At 41.8% G+C, this 21,588-nt stretch overlaps 2 protein-coding genes across 4 annotated transcripts; both read right to left on the reverse strand.

Annotated features, from left to right (window-relative positions):
* Positions 1–145: 145 nt before the first annotated feature.
* Positions 146–5,756, reverse strand: sirt7 (sirtuin 7). 2 transcript variants are annotated; one of them, XR_014602339.1, is made up of 11 exons: positions 5,569–5,756; positions 5,202–5,339; positions 4,222–4,326; positions 4,065–4,135; positions 3,839–3,911; positions 3,546–3,644; positions 2,959–3,195; positions 2,662–2,742; positions 2,462–2,568; positions 1,390–2,267; positions 146–1,355 (listed from the first exon to the last, which is right to left on the reverse strand). XR_014602339.1 is itself a non-coding variant. In XM_084079364.1 (10 exons), the coding sequence occupies exons 1-10, from the start codon at positions 5,671–5,673 to the stop codon at positions 2,063–2,065; spliced, it is 1,221 nt and encodes a 406-aa protein (XP_083935490.1). In that variant the 5' UTR covers positions 5,674–5,756; the 3' UTR covers positions 146–2,062. The 2 variants fall into 2 exon arrangements, 1 of the variants encoding a protein (XP_083935490.1); XM_084079364.1 differs by having other exon boundaries at positions 146–2,267.
* A 582-nt stretch (positions 5,757–6,338) lies between these two features.
* Positions 6,339–20,402, reverse strand: cp110 (centriolar coiled-coil protein 110). Of its 2 annotated transcripts, none has more exons than XM_084074424.1 (11): positions 20,341–20,402; positions 19,341–19,498; positions 18,874–18,999; positions 15,902–18,569; positions 15,519–15,610; positions 13,695–13,814; positions 12,452–12,601; positions 12,123–12,224; positions 11,807–11,923; positions 10,737–10,819; positions 6,339–7,200 (listed from the first exon to the last, which is right to left on the reverse strand). In XM_084074424.1, the coding sequence occupies exons 2-11, from the start codon at positions 19,482–19,484 to the stop codon at positions 7,053–7,055; spliced, it is 3,750 nt and encodes a 1,249-aa protein (XP_083930550.1). In that variant the 5' UTR covers positions 19,485–19,498; positions 20,341–20,402; the 3' UTR covers positions 6,339–7,052. The 2 variants fall into 2 exon arrangements, with proteins under 2 accessions (XP_083930550.1, XP_083930551.1); XM_084074425.1 differs by lacking the exon at positions 20,341–20,402 and adding an exon at positions 20,034–20,159.
* Positions 20,403–21,588: the final 1,186 nt, after the last annotated feature.

Consider the following 21,588-nt stretch of genomic DNA (forward strand, 5'->3'; position numbering starts at 1 on the left):
ACGTCATAAAATAAATACCTCCTGCAACATCACTACTACAGCTAATATTTAACAATGTAGTTGGTTGTTAAAATGACAGAACGTCAAATGAATAGCTTTTATTCTCTAACAAAAAGGATACATACAGTATATATTTTTTGCAAAGTACAGAGAATTATGCTGCCAGTTCACTCACTTGAGATTTAGCAGCGCTGTTTATCTTCACTCCGCCCCTAATCCACCCTCCATAATCTCAGATCGTGGGAGGTCTGCCGCCCTGATCAATAATACTAATGGATCTTCCTGAGGTCATTCAGTGAGTTTAATAAATCAACTCTACAGCCTAGGTATAATGTCATTTAAAATAATTGTAAAACAAACAAAAAAACAATAAATAAATATTACTAACTCAATGTTTTCATATAATTATATTGTAATAAAAGGAGGTTGAATAAAACAGCAAAGTGTAAGTAACACCTGTATAATAAAAGGTAATGTAAACAAAATAATGACATTCAAAACATTTAGCATACATTAGTATGCAGCAGCACTGCTTTGCCTAACAAAGGCTCAAGGAAGCGAGGGTGATATTATCTAGCCATGGTGTGAAGCGATTTATGGAGCGTTAGTGTATATCACTCTGTCTGCAGTGACTCAATACACTACCACAACAACATTACCATATATTAGACCTATAGTCTAACTAAACCAATATATGATATGGGGCAATTTGGTGGTCAAAAGGTAAAAGTCAAGAGGGTAAAATATTGATGAACACATTGCCATAAATGACATCTTAGCTGTTAATCTTAGAAGGATGAGGTGGATTGCATTGGAAAGCTTGACTTAAGGGCAAGACCACTTTGGTAGAGGTTCGGGTTCTTGTGTAGTTACCTTGCCATGATGTAACTCCAAAGATGGACAAGAAATAAAAAATAATGGCTCGTGATTAGAAATTGTTCTGCATCTCCGCATTGATTTACATTGTATGCTGAAAAAGCTCTCAAAGTCACTCTTGTACAGTACTGTTTTTCATATAATTATATTGTAATAAAAGATCAAACACAGTACTGTTTGATTTTTTAACATATAATATCCTGTTGATTTTGCCATTTTAATTAGGAAGAAAAACCGGACCCGACCTGTGGATCCAGATCTTCAAATAGTAAAATCAACAGGAAGTTAACATTTTTTATAAAAGCAAAGAAACTGTACTGGGTTTGGTGATGCTCTATATTGTCTGAATCAACTTTGTTTGTGTTTGTTTATGTGCTAAAAGAGTGAATTTGAGAGCTGTATCAGTGTACAATGCAAGTCAATGAGGAGCATATTTTGAATTATAGATTTCTAATCACTAGAGCAATTGTTTTTGATTTCTAGTCCACCTTTGGAGTTACATCATGGCCCAACCCAAACCTCTACCAAAGGGGTCTTTTCCTTTAAGCCATGTCACTTCCATGCTGTTTCCAAGATAATGGAAGATAATGATATACATTAAAAAAAGGCATTTTGCGGCTCATCTACGCTCACCTCTACATTGCCCTTGTTTCAGGTAGTAACTGAAGTAAACCAAAGATGCTGGAATTGTAATGTATCTCCTCAAAACTATAGTTGTAGCAAACCTCACTGGACAAGATTCAACAATATTAGACTAAATGTAAACAATCTGAAAAGCACCACAAAAAGTTACAATAGTTACACTGGGCACAACAAATAGAAAACTTTCCATCTCTCTAATATCTACGGTTTAAATAACTCATCTTTGTACCCGGATTCTGGAAATACAAAGGCATTTCATGCCATTCCACAAAAGTCACTTGCTAGTTGAGAAATATTCTTGAAAAAAACAGTGGTATGGTGATCCTTGATCAGTGCCTAAAGTATACAATTTGTACTCGTACGGCTTAATATTGTTATCTTGATCCAGACTTGCAATGAAGCTGGCCTCCAAATCTCTGAATAAACATACTGTATCCAAGTCCAACACGGCTTGCATCACATGATGCATAATTTCTAGGTTGTTCTGCAGTCACTGAACAACACAATATGCTTGACAGCAAACTAGACGAAGGTAAGAGAGCTACTATAAATGTTTTTTCTTCTTCCTTCCTTTGGAATAGCCTCGTCCGAACCAGCCTCCCTGCACTGCGGTGTCCCTAGCCTGACCCTGGTTATCAGGTGGTAAACTGTCTTCTTGCCCAGCAGGGGGAGCTATAACTTTACGAGTATGGCTGTCCTCCTCTTCTGACCTCAACTGAGTAGCCAAGCTGAAGATGGGGTCCTCTGCCCTGATGAGAGACAATGTGGGAGATATGTGAAAGAAATCATGCAGAGGTTTGCCATACTTATGTTTGTGTGTGTGTGTGTGTGTGTGTGTGTGTGTGTGTGTGTGTGTGTGTGTGTGTGTGTGTGTGTGTGTGTGGGGGTGTGTGTGTGTAAAGAGGTTAGGGTTTATAAAGAGTTTATGTCAAAAGGGTCTTACTTGTTATATCCAGGAAGTTTAATGTTAAGGTCCTCCATCAAAAGACGCATAACATCATCACATTTGCCATTAATCTTCAACGTGGCATGGTCATCTTTTGGTGTCCACTGAAACAGAGAAATCATTACATGATCCACCACAGAGTATAGAGTACCAGAGTACAGTTGTTATCTTCTTTAAATTATTTTGCTCTAGCTCACCTGCAGGTTAACAATGTAGAGTTTTGGTCTTTTGCTGGCTGGTCTGTTCATGTGCCATAGGCAAGCATATTTTTTCAACACCTACAGGAGTGATAGACAACAACTTACAGCTGACAACATCCAACTAAGTAGCTATGAATACGATAGCAGAAAAGAAGCAGTAATAAATTGCTTATTCCGTAGGTACTTGATACACTTTTAGCATTCAATGTGTTTTACTATGTTCATACATATATTATGTTTGAAATTGAAACTAGCCCGTGAATAGGACCACAGCTTGATTTATGGAGCCTATACCTTCAGACTGGATCCAAGGCATATGATGACATCTGCCTTCTTGGCTGCCTCTGCAGCTCCCTTCCAGTTGAGAGGCTGCTCCAGTGTTCCACGCTCCCCAAAGTGTACAATGGTGTCCCTGAGCTCACCACTGCAGTGGGCACACCGTCGTCCTGTCCCATGGTGGTGCCGTGATGTCCTCTCCGTCACATCAAACAAACGCACATACTCCCTGGTTGGGGAACAGGATGTACACACCTGGGGGAGCAGGATGTTGTTTACATAACTTACCCACAAAGGCCAGGTCATGTTAACAAGGGGGTTTGAGGTTTTGGAGAAATTAATCTTAACAAAACTAACCCCTGTCAATACAACCAAAGGGCTCAGACTCACATGCGCTTTAGCTGTAGATGCAGCTAAAGCGCATGTGAGTCTGGGCCGTGAGTCTGTTATCTTGTGGACTTCACACACTTCAGCACCCTCCACACGCCGCAACGGGGAACTCCACCCCTTTTCTCCCATATTGGAAGAGAATGGAAAAGCTGCCGCTTCTGAAGCGCATGTGTGTATGAGCCCGGCCACTTACATTTCATGTGTTTCTACCTCACCTCAATAAACATGTTTCCATGGAGCTCAGATAGTGCATGTCTAGGAAGCCCACTCCGTAGATGAAGTCCATCACAGTTTTGAGACACCACATGCTGCACCTTTGACGATGGATAAACACAAATTCAATACAAAATCAATCAATACAAATCAACCTCCTTCCCCTTCATGACAACGACATTCAATCTAGGAAAGCACCCGTGTCATTTTAGATTCAGAAGGCGGATTTAGAAGGTGTTTTCAGAATCGGCCTCAGGTCTAAATGGGATAACTAATCCAAGGATTCCTTACATACCAGTTTCTCTTTATGCAGCATCCTGATGCACATGTGAGTGAGGGTTGGCTCTGCATCACTCAGGTCAGACGCACTGGGAATTGAACAAAAGACAGGGTGACAGTCACTAACACTTATAAAATGCTGTTACCCCATTCCTGTGTGCTCACACCCAACATATGAAATTTGGTGCAATCCTTAGTGGAACAATGCAGTCAACATTACTAGATGACAGAGCATCTCTAACCTGACAGCCCGGCCCTGCCGTAGTTGCGTCCAAACCCCATTCGGGCCCCTGTAGTCCGGGATAGATGCTGCCTGAAATACAATGCATACAATGCATTACTCCAGTCAAACATCAACATGAACATAATGAGACCTAAAGATCTCTAACTTCAGCCTACCGTGCTGATACCAGCTCCAGTGTAAACCACCAGGTGTTGTGCCCGTTTGATTGCCTCAGCCAGCTGGCTAACCTTGTTCCTCAGCTCTACAGTATCATCAAATACCTGCAATATGAATACATGACCAACACATCACATACAGACCCTTGTATTTCATTTCAGTTAATGCCGCTCATTCAACTATTGCATCAATGCATGTCATTCTTCTAGAAGGAGAGAGATCTGCACACATGGATCATAGCGGGGTGGTTGGGGGAAACACAGATTTCCCCCAGATGGTATAGTGTTTTTCAAACTCACATGCTGTAAAATAATAGTAATTTCAAAGGTAGGTGCCATGTCTTACGCAGATTCATCGTTGCCACTCGACAAAGAACGCTACATTAACAAAAATTAAGCTAAGTCGGATTGGAATGTTGTGCTTATATCATGATCTGGACTGATGATGATCCAACTCAATGTTGCATATCTTCCACTATCTTTGAGTAGCCTGGCAAAAGACACTATTACATTTTCTATAGATCTGATCAATTAAACTTACCATAATATCAGAAACCATCAGCCATTAATTCATTAATTATGTTTATAAAGCACGTTTTAGTAAAATCCATGTACAGTTTATAATGCTGCTCCTGTGGTTAACTCTATTGAGGCAGCTACTATATTCACGAAAATGCTATTGACCGGATCGGTAGGTGGCGTTGTTTAACAACGGTTCTCCTTAGTGGAGCTCCCATTTTAATTTATGGCAAAAAAAAGATGATTTTACACAAAAGGCGAGGCAAAAGGCTTCCAAGACCACAAAACCGCCTTTGTTTCGGTGAGTTGCAAAATTACAGTATTATTATTTATTTTCTGCCGTTTGGACACTGATAGACATCGAAAACCTGGCCAATAAGGAAATACATAGTCCCCAACAGAGAGTGAGGGAGAACTCGCTAACGATATGGACTTTTGTTAGGCCTAGACTAGATCCCTACCTCTTCTATCTTTCTCTTGAGGACATTCCGGCGGACATTTCTCTTGCCAAGCTCCTCCACTGTGTCTTGATGCCGAAGCAGCGTCGTGGTATCCTCTTCTGACCTCTCATCTTTTGGTTTCTTCAGGATCCTCGCGATCTGGTCAGATTAAGAACCGTGTTTTAAGTTAACTGTGTTGATATTAAGTAACGACTGTTCATTACTCACATACGGCAACCATCTAGATTTATACAAACCGTGGTGTCTCACAGTCACAACAGTTTAACTTTAGCCAAATAGCCACCTAGCTTAGCCAGTAAGGTGTTGAGTTCACAACAACACAAGTCTAACACGCTCCAAATGACCTGGACTTTCTTTCTCGTCTTACCTGTTTAAATGTCGTCCTCTCCTTTTCTCTTTGTAGGATTTTAGCTTTCTCCAGCGCCTTTCTCTCCGCACGTGAAGATACACCGGTCTCAGTGCATTCTTCCATTCTCCTGTTTTCAGCTACCGTATCCAAATCTGTTCAAAACAAACGCACACTCGCAGCCAACAACAGCGGAAGAACACGGATGTTGAAAATACAGCCGCCCTGCAAACAGCGCGACCTGCTGGTTAGTTAGTGCAGTGGTTCTCAACCTGTGGGTCGGGACCCCCTGGAGGTCCCCGACATGATTTTTTTTTGGGGGGGCGGTGGGGGGGCCTGATGACAGTGAAGTGACAATTTAAGGACTTGAGATCTTTTTAATACCTAAAAAAAAGAAAAGACCACCTGCATTACTGCATCAAAGGTAATCAACAAACTATACTATAAAAACTGGTCAAACATTGGCAAAATTGTCAAATAATATAAGGATGATGGCTTGCAAGATGCCTCGCAACACGAGGAGTTGCAAGCTTGAAAATCTGCTAATTTCACAATTTTATCTGTGGAACCGAGTCAAACTAAATGTAATGCCTCATCTCCTACAATTCCAAGTGCTTGTCAGGGTGGGGGGGGGGGGTCCCCAGTTCAAATATGAGTTCAAATATGATTATTTTGGGGGGGGGGGGGGGGCGGGGGCGCGGCCTGAAAAGGTTGAGATCCACTGAGTTCACATAGTCTGAGCAGTCACCGAGTTAGTGTACCGATATATTTATTAAAGAAACAACCAGGACCCAGGTTTTAACACAAGCATTTATTACAAAACACATACAAATAAATAGAAAAATGTATAAACGGATACAAATGTTATATGTAGTTTGGCGGCTTTGTTATCCCAATATACTGGCATAAATTAGTTAGGTAGCCTAACTTGTGAAAAATATATTTGAAAAAAACACTGCAAATGTAAGAGGTCTAATGGTTGTTAGGACCAATTCTTGTATACAAAATAAAAACTATTTCTAAAAAACTAAATAAAAAGTATTTGGTAGCAACAGGAATGTATTTGGTGTAGACCCCATTCTCTCCTGGACTAACATTTGAAGTGGCTGTCTGGAGCTTTGATTATGGAATGAGTATGAAGCTTGACATTGGAAGGTTGCTGTCCGATATAAAATGCATAGGCGTTCAGTCTTAATCCAGCATTAACTAAGCATCACTTAAGTTACAGGTAACGGATGAATGTTCAGTTGACCTAAAATAATACTTAAAGTGCAAGTGTTTTGCTACCTCAGCATTTTTTCCTTCCAATAACAGTGCATCCAGATGAGACAATCAAGGTCACACCTTTTTGTATAAATCGTTACACATATAAAAAACAAATCAAGTGTTCTTTTGTCCTATCCCTCTGTTACCACAGACATCACCTTATGTCAACACTAGATTTCAAACCTCAAGAAACTCAATGCTACAAGTAATTATATGTTAAGACATATCGGAGAGAAGCTTCATCTGGGTCTACAGGAATAAGGGGTCTTGGGGACCCTCTGAGGGTTTGCTTTGAACTGTCCTCGCATGGATTCTGATGGCCGATCAGACTTGTGTCTGGTCCTATTCACAGCCAGCCTGTGGCTCCCTGTTGCCTTCTTCTGGATCCTGAGGGAGGGAGACAAATGTTAGCTGCTGATAAGGACAATGGGACTCCTGCATGAAGCGATATTGCAACAAATATCCTCTTATTTTTGTTAGTGTCCACCATTTTTTCAATATTTCTTGTTAGTACCCATTGATCCTCCTAGGGTTTTTGTTTTTAAGTCACACTCAATCACAGTGAATTTGACCCGGCACATCGACGATTCTAGTTCAATTCATGTAAAAATCCTCCCAAAAATCATATAATGCAAATGCATGAAAAATACCATTTTCCTATCACATGTTTAGTACAGTAAATAAGCCAAGCAGAACAAGTTTCATAGAGAAAATATTTTTTACAAACCTTTCCTTGATGTTGAAAATTTAAAAGCGGGTCAAAATGACCTGAGGACCCTAGGAGGGTCTGTGCAAGACTTAAAATCTGTATTTGTGCCTTGCAGTCATCTAGTGGTTGCATGCTTTATTGACAGGGGTGCACATAACTTTTTAGGTCTGGTACGCAGAAGAGCACCTGGACATGTGACTTGGTGCGCATGGCGCCCGTCCCGTTTTGTCAACGGGGGGGGGGGTTCAGCCCGGACAGTTTTGTCAACGGGGGGGGGGGGGGGGGGGGGGGGGGGGGTCAGCACGGTATTATTCATTCTCGTCTATTAGTTTGTATTGGCCAGTGCGTTATATATATATAATGTATGTATAATGGATTAATATTCATAAAACCAACAGACAGACTTTTATTTTAAAACATAGCAGATCTACAAGCTCGCAAAGCATCATGGTGCAACACTTTGTGAGCTTGTAGATCGGCTATTTCCACTACTACTTTATGGGACACTGCTCTCTCTCTCTCTCTCTCTCTCTTTAGTTTGATGAACATTGAACTTCATAATAACATCACTCCGTTCGCGACTGCATACAGAACGTGTGTCGGCTCTGATGTTTATTAGACAGCATGGACCTCCGCTCAGGTCCTGGAATCCAGAGCCTTATGTCAAGACTTGGCTGCGAGCACATCGCACGGCAGAAAGCACAAAAACCAAAGTGGCACAGCCTGTCATGTCAGATAACCCCGAGCCACTTTGGCAGTTTTTATAAGACAGGGGTTATTGGCGTCTTTTTGGTTTGTTTTATTTTATTTCCTCGTTTATAATTATTTCCTCCTCAATATTGTTTAAGAATTAATGTGCTATCCATGACATGCTGTCACCAGTTTACCAGTTCACTGTCTGTTATTTAATGATGATCGAATATTGGCTAAATGTTTACAATTTCTTCTGTCCAAACAATGAAAAGCACTTAGAAAAGGCAAGTGAGTCTCTCTTTAATTAAGCATGATGAGCCATGTGTTTTCCACAAAACAATTGAATATCATTGAATATAATGGCACCCTTGTCATACTACTATGTTATTATAGCTTTCAGTTGGCCACCACAGGCACAGACAGTGCGTTTTAGCGCAGCGCGGCCTGGCGCAGCGCGGCGGAGTGGTTGCGTGCGGGGGGTCGGGGGGCTTTCGTGGGAGGGGGGGACGGGTGGATCAGAGCTTAACCCTAAAACCGAAATAAAGTAACAAAAAAAACTCCAATCCGCTCAAGAACCGCGCTCCCCCACTTCCAAAATTAGCACTAGCCTACAACACTGGCCCAGTCTCTTGCCAAACCGGTTATGTTAATGTATGCAGCCTATTCCAAATAAGCCAAGTGAGGAACTCTGCTATCAGGTTCCCCCTCCCCCCTACAGTACCTCTGTAGGCCTATCTCTTCTATCAAAGTATTTGTTCAGATACAAATTCAGAGCGGCCAATTTTGATATTTTTAATGCGCCTACATGAAGTTAGAGGGATGGGCAGAAATGGTGTAGGGTGTAGGCTATTTTCAACTGTTAATGGGTTTTTCTTTCTTCACAAATGAATTCTACTTTGTTGTACAACAGTGTCCCATGAAAGCTCACAAAGTGTTGCATCATGATTTGAATTCCGACTGAAAACGCCACCCTTGCGTCTCCGTGTGTACAACCAAATACGCATCTTTCCTGCACCGATGACGCTTGGGGCTTTTACAGCGCTGCTCCTACACTACCACGCACCGTCAGCAACAAGTGGACATGGAGTAAATGTACTTAGTTACTTTCCGCTTAGTTACTTTCACGTGCATATAAATGAGCCACGCGGTTTTATAAGAATGAAAACAAACGCCTCGCTGTTGGCCATGGATCACATGACGGTCGTCTGTTACGGTCATGGATGAACTCAAAATGTTACTTGAGTTCAATCAAAGTAAAAGTACAAAAGTATTGGCAAATATACTTAAAGTACTGAAATATTTGAAAATAGCTGATCTACAAGCTCACAATGCGTCGCAATGCGTTGTGAGCTTGTAGATCGGCCATTTTCAAATAGACTATGTGAAATAGGGCAAATAATGTATGTTTTATAATGTAATGATTTATATCTGCAAAGTAACTAGTAACTAAAGCGTTCAAATAATGGTAGTGGAGTAAAAGTACAATATTTTCCTCTGAGATGTAGTGGAGTAGAAGTAAAAGTAAAAATAGCAGATCAGCATGCTTATAGCGTGGGATTCGAACCCGGGTCGTAAAATCACGCGACATCAGTTTTAACCGCTACACTAACTAGACTATTTCATTTACAGAGGAAAGAGGTACAATGATACTATACAGAAATTGATGCGAGAAAAAAAAACATATAAGACGTCTGTCTGTCTGTCTCTCTCTCTCTCTCTCTCTCTCCACGGACTTTTGAGACAGACAGACAGACAGACAGACAGACAGACAGACAGACAGACAGACAGACAGAAACCAATGTGTGTCTGAACATTTCTAAAATGACAGAGATGCGTTCCTGACTGCCCGACGCTGAACAGAAAACCCAATTTAAACGCTCTAAGCACACGTAATTATTGCTAGTTATTATTATTATTATTATTATTATTAATATAAGACATCTATCTGTCTGTCTGTCTGTCTGTCTGTCTGTCTGTCTCTCTGTCACAAAAAAAGTGACTCCAAAGCGGCACCTTGTGGTAGTATTTGGAACTTAAATTTACTGCAAAGCGGGTGAGGCAAATGAGTGAAGTGATTCTCTTATGAAAAGCGACAAAGTCAATGGTCACCCACTGTATATACAAAAAGAAAATGGAATTAATTAATCCCAGTCTTGAGACCTTTAGAACAATCAAAGTGCTATGATAAGCATCTACGTATGTAAATTTGAGTGGGGCAGCTTAATTGGGGCTAAAGGGCCGTTCCCACCAAGCACTATAAGTACAGTATAAAGATATAGTTAAAAAAACGACCTAACTTAACTGGATCGCAGAGTTCACACCACAATGATAACCGAGACAATGGTCGAATTATATATTTATCGTTATAGTGCTTTGTGTGAATGGCCCTTCTTTACATCAGTTACAATCGACAGCTTTCATCACTTCCTGCCTAATATACACAGTGTGTACACACATACTAACATGCACATGCACACACATAAGCACTCGAGAGCTAAAAGAAGGGCAAATGAATACTCACATCACTCCCTTCTTCCTCTCCAGGGATTTTTGTGTAGCAGGAGATAAAGAACTCTTTCCCTTGGCACTGACTGTTTCTCCACTCTAAAAACACGCAAATGCACACACAAACATATACACAATAGCATATAATGTTATTATTGGCCACTTTACATGTGCCCAGTCCAGTAGTTTACCACACAAACGACTACAAATACACACAAGTGCACCCATAAACCATGTGCACCCATAAACAAATTAATGCAGTGACATGTTCATATATCAATAGAGGAAATGTAGTACTTCGGCAACACCAGGAACAAGCGAGTGAAAAAACTATTCCATCACCAGTAGCTAAGCCTTCTTTAGTAACCCCAAAATGACATTTGAGGGCAGGATGGCCAGCAAGTCCTGTTAATTCATTATCTCCACCATGCCGGAACAGCCGGGGACAGGGATTGTGTTTCCACCCATCTGCAAGTCAGCTTGTCTGTCTGTAAGTAGCTAATCTCGGGCACCGCTGGACCGTTTGGCGTGCACGTACACTCCCAGTAGGCCTTGGAAGAACACATTCAACGTATCTGTGGTTTTCAGAAACGTACTATGCTAATGTTTTCTCTGGCGACCAGGCTAAAACGGTAACATTACAAGGAGAAGGCGCAAAAACCTAAGTGTTATCTTTGTAAATTGATGATCACAAAAACATAATAAAAGAAAAATAAATAATGACAATTAGACCTATTTGATTCTGCAGGGTAAATTCCTTTTCAGCTTCACACATCTGAGTGCTGCCCACAGAGGGACACGGGAGGGAGAAGTTAGGGGTTAAGTGTCTTGCTCAGGGACACCTCGACATATTGCCGGGTATAGCTATGAATGCTCTAATCTCTGTTTGAAGTTACAATTTCACAAGAGGAATTAGGTTTATAAACAACATTTGAAGATACGGTTTTGCTAGCATAGCTTGACAAGACAACACTCTTGTGACGCAGGGCGTCAGGGGTTGTCCCCGGGTGAATCACCTGGTTTTCAGTGAGTCCAATACAGACACAGCACTTGGCATGAAAAGTAAGATATTGAAAAAAGGGCTACCTGTCGTCGGTGCTCCCTCTCTCTGACCAACTCCCTGTCCCAGCTGATGAGCTGCATCCTCTCCCTGGCAGACAGGCTGAAGAAAATGTCATAGAGCTCGTAACGTGCAGAGCGCAGCTGAAGCGGAACAGGAAAGCAGAGCAAAGGGGGACGCTTAAAATAAATCCTCAGGAAATCAGAGCATCAACTGTGAGAATGGCTAATGGTGGGTATAATTGCTTACTGGCGGTGTAAAAAAGGAGAAGGTGAGGGAGGTTAACAGATGGGTAGAAATATAAGTGTGTTTATGCGAGTGTGTAAGTTTGCGCGTTAAGACCTGCAGTGTGACTCTCTCAAGAAGCAATATGTCTTGTCTGCTAGTCGGTACTCCTCTGCCAGGGGTCTGTGGCTGGAAGGTCAACAGGAACTGCCTAGTGTCCTGTATCACACACACACACACACACACACACACACACACACACACACACACACACACACACACACACACACACACACACACACACACACACACACACACACACACACACACACACACACACACACACACACACACACACACACACACACACACACACACCTTAGCTCTAAGGCCTGAAAAGAGGGAGTGCTGCCATATGCAGACATGACACTGCTGTCTCAGCTCACCTTGATGGTGCGCAGCAGCTGTGCCACTCTCTCAGTTCTCAGAAGCCGACGAGTCAGGAACCCTTTAACTGCTGCCAACACCAGGGGGCGGTAGCAGTCCGGTACAGAACTGGGAGACTGGGGGGTGGGGGGTGGTCGCTGGGATGAGAGCTGTGAGTAATGAGGAACGGGGAAAGAGAGGAGAATACCAATTCCATCAATGACGACCAATTCATTTCCGCCTGGATTTTCAAGGTCTTTTTCAAGTTGTGCATCTTTTTAGTGCCTGGTCGTCAGTCGACTTGTAGCTCATCATTGTAAAAGAATGTAATACGACTGCGGCCGTTCACCTGTTGATCTGAAAAACTGTTACATGACAGAGGTTGGAATAACACAATTTAACTGATAACAAACTGTTAGGCCTAGACATTTTATTAAAAAAATGTTAGAACAACTCAGAGACGTCTAGTTTGAGCTAGGCAGTTCAACTGCCGGTTGGATATCGCTGTCTTTACACATTATCAGTGGAATATTGCTGACACACCCACATCAGGAACATCACATACAAAATGATGGTTTAGGCTCACAATACTTGGGAATCTCAGTACTGACAAGAGAGTTTGCTAGCTCCTGCATGTGAGAAAACTCCACACTGAGTAGCTTTTGGTTGAGTGCACCAGCTCATTTTTGATTGAACACTTGCAAAAAAAAGCTACTGTGGCTATATAGGCTATTGTCTAACAGAGTCTAATAACAGCATGGCCTTCTTTAGCTAGTATCGATAGCAAGATAATAGGTAAATGGTACATTTATACTGCTTTTATTCAAAGCGCTTTACAATGTACATTACATTCACCCATTCAAACACACATTCACACACCAACGGCGGAGGAAGGCATCAACCTGCTCATCGGGAGCAATTAGGGATTCAGCATCTTCAACACTAACCCAGGGGGAGCTGGGGACCGAACCACTGTTTCCAAAGCGGCCGCACTATTTTCTGAGCGACTGCCGAGTAGTTCATAAACAAAGCCTCGCAAATCTTAATGTGTTTCTCAGTTCAACAAATGGTTAACTTCAGTTAACTTTGCTAAACCATTGTATCGTGGAGTGTCCGTTCTCTGCTATAGCATGTAGCTGCGTGAGATGTGATTCTTCCACATTTGTGGATATAAACAGACAGTAAGGTATACATGTTCAATGAGATGGGAGGGTAAATCCTTTTACTCAGGTGACATTAGTAAGTGAACATGGCAAACTGTACCTGGGAAGAGAAGGTGCTGGAGAGGAGGGAGGGCGAGATGGAGACGTCCCCCAGACGGGCGCTGGAGAGAGGGCAGGGGAAGGACACGCTCTGGAGGAGATGGTAACGCACCGCCAACGCCTGAGAGAGAGGAAGAGAGAGAGGGAGGAGGGTTGTGGGGTGATCAGAGAAACGTGGAGAGACACAAGAAAGAGAGATGAGGAAAGGGAGAGAGAGTGAGAGCATGATGGCAAGATCTAGTGAAAAAGAAAAAGAGGAGAGAGAAAGCTAGGGAAGGGCGTAAGGGTGGAGAAATGGAGGAAAAGTGGGTGCATGCGTGTGTGGTACGTGCACACACCCATGGGGATGGGAGACATTGGGAAATATTGAATTGGAAAGGATGGCAAATGAGGCAGGAGGAAGAAATTAATTGAGGGTGGAGAGAGAGACAGAAGGAGGAGAGATGGGGCACAGATGCAAGGGGGATGAGACAAGAGAGGGAGGGAGGAAGAGAGGAAGGGGAGAACGAAGAAAGACAGAAAGTGAGTGAACGCCATGGAGACAAAGACAAGGGGGACCATTAGTGGTGGCGCTTGGAGGGACGAGTTGGCACTTAACCACAGACGCTCATGAATTAAACAAATTATCGTTTGCTTTTCTGTGTCAGTTCCCTCGCTCCACTCATCCCCTCTACCCTTCCAAACAGTCCCTCCTTTTACCCTCGCCACATTGCCCAAGATGGAGCAGGTCAGGCAGCAAAGAAAAATGACAAAGGTCCTATTATTAAACAGCTTATGTTAATTATATTGTTGTTAGAGACGCATAAATTAAACAGAGACTGTAATTAATAGGGCAAGGACACGGCCCAAGAACAAACGCACACAAGCGCCAACACACGTGCGGTACTCACACGGGAAGAAACAAAGATTGGGTGCCAAATGAACAGTGGGTGTCCTTGGGAAAACACACACAGGAACAGACACAAGACCACAATGCCAGCTCGCCTCTCAGAGATGCAATGAAACATTTATGGTAGAATCCCTGAGCTTCTTTACTAGGGAGAGTTTGAAGGTCTGTTGTAATGAGCACATTTCTGTAGTCTTTCCACGGCACAGGTCTCTAAAATTCCACTATAACAGGTAGGGGAATGTGTTTCTGTGAATGTGTTTCTGTGTGTGCGTGTGTGTGTGTGTGTGTGTGTGTGTGTGTGTGCGCATGCGTGCGTGCGTGCGTGCAGGTGGCAGCAGTGCCAGTCTTTTACAAAGGTCTGGCACTTGTGCGTTAGAGGACCATTTGGGGTCAACATAATATCATCAGTTAGCAAGTTCTTAAATGGAGAGGATCATCTTCTCTCTTAAAAGGTCAAGAAGCGTTTTTATTATCATTGATGACCTTGGATGGAGTCCACAACATATAAATATATACATATAAATATACCACATTTACATAATGGGGTATCTGTGTCATGCAAAAAGAGGAACGGAGGCAGAGGGAGTATAGTGTAAATATTAAAGTGCATGTCAAGGTTACACAAGTTATTATGCCAGATTTGCATTTGTTTAAATTTTTAATAGTTAACGTCATTTTGTGAAATTTCACACATTTTTTATTTAGCAAGGTTTTTGTTATTGAGTAATAATTTAACACTATTGTTTTATTAATTTTTTGAGTTGAAGCTTTATTATTTTGATCACCACGGCAACACAGAGTCCATCTCAAGTAAGTAGCTATTGCTGCACGTCTAAAAAAAATACCCACAACCATTGTTAAACTAATTCCTTTTCATTTACATCATTTTACTTCTTTATCATCAAATTGCCTGCATGTGTCATCAGTACATCTCACCTGTAGCAGCTCTTGCTGTTTCCTCTGGTCATCCTGCAGGGTTGTATAGGCCGGTTTGAGCTGCTGCTGCTCGTCCTCTTGACCACTGTGGCCTTTATGCCACCGCACAGATTTTTAAGGCAAAGAAAAATAAATACATGACCCATGAGAAAACAAATTATTGGCAGAAGAAAATTCTCAAGACTGAAATTGACTACGGATGCAATTTAATATTGACAACAAAATGGATTTTGATGAAAACTGGACCTGTGATATGATACTGGTGTTCCTGGACAATTTATTGCTCAGCAGTCAGCAAATAAAATTAAATAACAGTAAATCAAGGCAAAACAAAATGCCGTTTGGATTTGCTATCCATTTGCTGCTTATAATCATAGTCCTACCTTTGAGGGTGCTGGAGTGAAGTCTTAAAACAGATACTGCTCCTCTGCTTCCATCTCTATGTCTGTCCTCACTTCCCTCTGCCGCATGCATGAGGAGCCTCCGTTTGGCCTTGGATAACCCTCCATGACCTCCCCCTCCGCTGTCTGGGGTCAAATTCTTCCCCTGAATATTGTGACCTTTTGATCGTGAGTCAGATCCAGACCCCAGCTGCAACCAAAGCCCGGAGGGTGTGTCCACATCGTATGACCGGTTGAGGGACAAGGAGTGAGATGATTCTTCCCCCTCTACCATCATCTCACCCTTCCTTTCTATTTGCTGGTTGCTGGTGTCCAACAGCACTGAGCCTGTATGTGAAACCTTGATTTCAGAAGGCACCTTTCGGAAAACATCGGGAACATGCATCCTCTGTGCCATCGAGGTGATCAATGGCTGCTGTTTTTTGAAGGTCTCTAACTTTCTAAAACTGATCATGCTAAGGTCGGTAGCTGGCAGTACTCTGTCAGACAACTGGACCCTACAAGGGGCCAGGCCAGATGCAGTTTCTTCTCCTCTACCTATCCCTTTGACTTCCAGTTTCTGTGTAGCTGAGATCTTCATTAGCTTCACCCCGCCCTCATTCAATGCCTCTTGCCATCTTACATTGGGGCTTGATTCAGGCTCCATATCTTTGAGTTTTTGCCACTCACCATCCCTCTCCTCCTGACAGTTTCTGTCATAATCACCTTGTCCAACTCGAACAAATTGGCTTTTGTTAATGTTCTCAATGTCATCAATGTCTTTACCAGAGAAGTGACCCAGAAGATTAATCTGGCAGCCGTTCTCCATGTTCTCTGTAAGCGTGGCCTCCAGATCTGAGATCAGCAGTTTAAGGCTGGAGAGGTTGAACTCGAGCTGATCTATCTGCTGTGCCTGCTCTGAACTCCTCCTGGATGACAACATCCGTTCTATGTCACTTTCCTCTGCTAAATGCACAGTGGAAGTTGGTGGTCCTTCATTGTTTTCCTGTCCCCAAATTACTTTCAGCTCAGTATTATAATTTACATTCTGGTTTGCAGTGGCTGGGGGTTTAGTCTTTGGAAGAGCGGTTTCATTAATCGCTCCTTCAGCTTGGGCTTTACTCTTACAGTGAACTGGACTCATACAGAACTGAAGGATGGGGACAGTCTGAAACTTTCCCACACCATTACCAGTAGATATGCTGCAGGTGTTGCTCTGCTCCCCAGTCAAATAAAATGCCTGCTGGCATGGAGAGTTATTGGCGGCATAGACAGGTTGTTCTGTCCTGGCCTCTGGGGTGCAGTGGAGCTGAGTATTTCCAGAGGCCTCATCTTCCTGGGCTCCACTCAATACATCAGTGTCTTCGACTCCAATCAAGTGCACATTGTCTAATTTAAACGTTGCCTGTACTTCCTGAGACTCTGTTACATAGATTACCTCTGCTTTGCCTTTTGGTGAGGTTTTTAAAGATGGGGAAACACGGGCTTGGTTTCCCTTATTACCCCCCTTATCTCTTATTTTTCTTCCCTCTGTGGCCATTGCTCCTTTGTGGGGGAACTCATCATTCTCCTTATCCGAGAGGCTCTCTCTCTCCTCACCTTTTCTCAAGTGTTGTTGAGATCTCTCCTGGATTTTGGCATTCTTGGCCTGGTTCTTCAGCATCCGCTGACACCGTCGATACTCCTGAGATCTCTTCAGCAGGACCTGGAGGCTCGGATGGCAGGGTCCCTCTGGAGGTTGTGTGTCTGCTTTACTGACCTGGTCATCCTGTGGTTCCATTTCCATTTGTTGAACCTGAGGTTGGTGTGCAGTTGAAGAGCAGTGTGTGACTAATGTCTCTGAAGATTCTGGACTGTCTAACTGACAGCTTTCTTTTACTGAATCTCCATCCTGGTTTTTGTCTTCTTGGGTAAAGAGAGCAATGTCCTTCAACTCTGAACTTCCCATGGGAGTGCTTTTGGACTCTCCTGTTGGAGGACTGCGTACTTCATCGCCATGTGAGGATACAAACTCTGCTGAGTGAGCATGTATGATAGAATCGTGAAAAGGTGACATGCTGCAAACGTCCTCTAGCAAACAATGATCATAAACGGAGGATACCTCAGCACACCTCTCTAATTCTTCTCCATCAATGGGAGGGTGGCTGATTATATCTGGCATGTTGGTCATTATGTTTGAAGTATTGTGAAGAAAAAAGCCATTGGCTACCTCCACACTACTGAACCCGTGGCTCTCTCCCCTTCTCTCAATTCCACCAGAATGGCTGGTAGTACTTCCTGCATTCACATACGTCACATACCCTGAAGAGATTGATTGATGGCTTATATCAATAAGGGGTTCTGCGGCTGGTTGTGATGCCTGATTGCTTTCGTTGTGATCGACAGAACACTCTTCCTGGCAATGCTGATGTGGTGTGAGGTGATGTGTGGAAAAGGCACTACATAAGGATGATTCCACAGGAAGAACATGGACACCACCCATTCCATCACATGTCAGGCCAGATGTTGGCAAGGAGGTCAAACTGTCATTGGTCTCTATGACATCATCACTCTGAGACATTGACATGTTGGTGTTGATGTGGGAATGTGAAGATTCAGATTGTGATGCGATAAGGGCCTCTTCTTCATGAAAGAACTGGTCCAGTGTAGGTGCTTTCCTAAGTGGCAAAGCCTGGAAGGAAACAACAATATTGAGTAATAATTTGTCAACGTGAAAGAGATTTTCCTCTTTTGACAAATGTGTAACTTCATGAAACATAGCAAATTACAAAATAATAATGCTGAAATCAATATCATGTTTTTATGAACAAACATACATTGTGGTAGTGTATTTAATTAAGACAACCAGTTTTTGTATGGGAAACGTTCAGCTCTTCTCTGGTAAAACTGCTGTGCAGTTACGTATGTCTATAAAATAAATGCATGGAATCTCTTTTTAGCCTTGAGGGTAGATGAAAAGTCATGACTGACATTACCTGAACACTGTGTAGAATGTTTTCTACGTAGGACACCCTCGCGTGAGCTCTTGATTTTCTCTGGTCAGTGGTCCGTTGTAATGCCTCTCTAATTCTGTGCACCTCCTCTCTCTGTTGCTCTGACAGCTATTAAGATAACAGATATAAAAGAGTTAGTGGTGAGTTAGAGAGTTTGTTCAGAAACAGTCATTTTCCCCCCCTGGGTGAATAGTACTGAATGATATTAAGATTACTCGTTTGTTGCATGCTTCACACTCTAAAGTCCATTAAGTCCATTAATTATATTCAATTTAGAACCAACTGTGACTGCTGGTGTTCAAGCCTCTATGTTACGAACGCACGTGCACACACGCACGCACACACAGAGGAATAAAGCTTAGCTAATGGTACGAACACTATATGTGGTCGTAAAAATACAGCCATTATGAACTAGAAACCAAACTCGAATTATGAATTAGCTGTCATACCAAAGGTGGAAGGATGGGTTGACCATAGAAGCGGAGAAGAGAAGACCGACTGCAACTTCTCACAGGTCTTCTTGATGGTCTGCTTTCCTCACTTTGTCTCAGTTGTAAGAGATGGTGCTGTACAAAGTCTTCATAATCCTCCATTCTGGCAGGACGACCTGTTTTCACCATGTAGCAAATGCAACACGGTGCTTTAGGGTTTACTGCAGTGGTGTAAAGTAACTAAGTACATTTACTCAAGTACTGTACTCAAGTACAATTTTGAGGTATTGGTACTGTACATGAGTAGGACTATTTCCAATGTCCAATACTTTTACTTCTACTCCACTACATCTCACTCAGAGGCAAATATTGTACTTGACTCCACTACAACTATTTGAAAACTTTAGTTACTAGTTACTTTTGATTACTATTACAAAACATGCATTAACCACTTCAGCCCTATATACATTTCGGACATTTGAAAATAGCCGTTCTACAAGCTCACAATGCGTGGCAATCTATTTTCAAAAGATGTGTATACATTTGAAAACTTGAAATGAGACATTCTATATAATGAGTACTTTTACTTTCGGTACTTTAAGTACATTTTGATGCCAATACTTTTGTACGTTTACTCAAGTAAACTTTGCAGTCCAGACTTTTACTTGTAACAGAGTATTTCTACATTGCAGCATTGATACTTTTACTTACATTAAAAACTAAGCAATTTTTCCACCACTGGTTTATTGTGATGGTTTCACTTGATAGCCAATATAAAACTCTTGTGTTATAGTTGTTATTAGCTAGCCAGCTAGCTACAAGTACAACGAACACAACAACGAACACAAGAGTTTATTGGCTAGCCAGCTAGCTAACAACAACAAGCCACAATAAAGCTAAGTAAGCGCTCATGAAACTACTGCACCGGGGAAACAATATTCGAGAATTAATTAGAGCTGCCTGGTCAACATCCTAGCATAATATGGTCTAATTTAAGAGATTATAACTATTACATTACCAACACAGTACGGCTGCCGCCAATGTTTACAACTGTACCGCCTGGCTTCCTAAAGCAACGAACGAAGTGGCAGTTAGTCAACAATCTGGATTCCATAGCCTGGACGGACGGTCACTCGAGCTGGCATTGGCTAGAGCGCTGTGTGGCGACCATGGAGGATGGCAACCATGGCAACCATATAGCTATGATGGCAACCCCAACTCTTTGCCTTGGTTTAAATAATACTAATAATACTAATAATTGTGTGTGTGTGTGTGTGTGTGTGTGTGTGTGTGTGTGTGTGTGTGTGTGTGTGTGTGTGTGTGTGTGTGTGTGTGTGTGTGTGTGTGTGTGTGTATATATATATATATATATATATATATATATATATATATATATATATATATATATATATATATATATATATATATATATATATATATATATATATATATATATATATATATATATATATATATATATATATATGCCTTTTGTCTGTTTGTTTCGGTCGACCTTTGTTTCCATGACAACCAACAGCAGTACCGTCCCTCTGAGCTATGTGATCTTTATTCCTCAGTAGTGTTTAGGTTTTCGCAAGACATGGCATGGATTTCCAGAGCAGGTTTACCAAAAAGTTCACAAACTTTGGAGCCACAGCCCAGCCAGAAGCGAATGCCAAATTGCTACTGCCATCTACAGATTCAAATGGATGCAAAAATATATACTGTAGTATTCATATAAACAAAGTCTGTCAACTTACTGAAACGAAACAGTGGCTGTGTTATACAGTTATTGTCATGGTGGATATAACATATTTCATGTTCTTCATTTAATCTTCCAATTTCACTTTTCATTTGCCTCTAATAGCTGAACAACAATATCCACTATAATAATAATAATGGTATTATTGTTACAATTATTGTGCTTGTTATTTTACTATTAGGCTATTATCATCATATATATTTTCTCTTCTTCAGAATAACTGAAAAATGCTTAAACACATCTAGATGGTAATTCAAACAGGTCATACTTAAAGGATTTTAATCAGTAGATTACCCTTAAAAATATCAATGGCTGTGAAGTTAGAGGCAAACCTTTTTAGAATGAAATGTCATCAAGTCATACATTGTAAACACCAGTTTCTTCTGAGCAAATTGTGATAGCCAGGTAACAAATGAATAAGCACAGAACAGATCATATAAAAGTCTCCTTGGAATTTAGCCTATGATAATCTTTCATGTCAAAATGCCATACAATTTAAGTGGC

The sequence above is a fragment of the Gymnoscopelus microlampas genome (genome assembly GCF_963454915.1).
Source record: "Gymnoscopelus microlampas genome assembly, chromosome: 2".
NCBI lineage: Eukaryota > Metazoa > Chordata > Actinopteri > Myctophiformes > Myctophidae > Gymnoscopelus > Gymnoscopelus microlampas.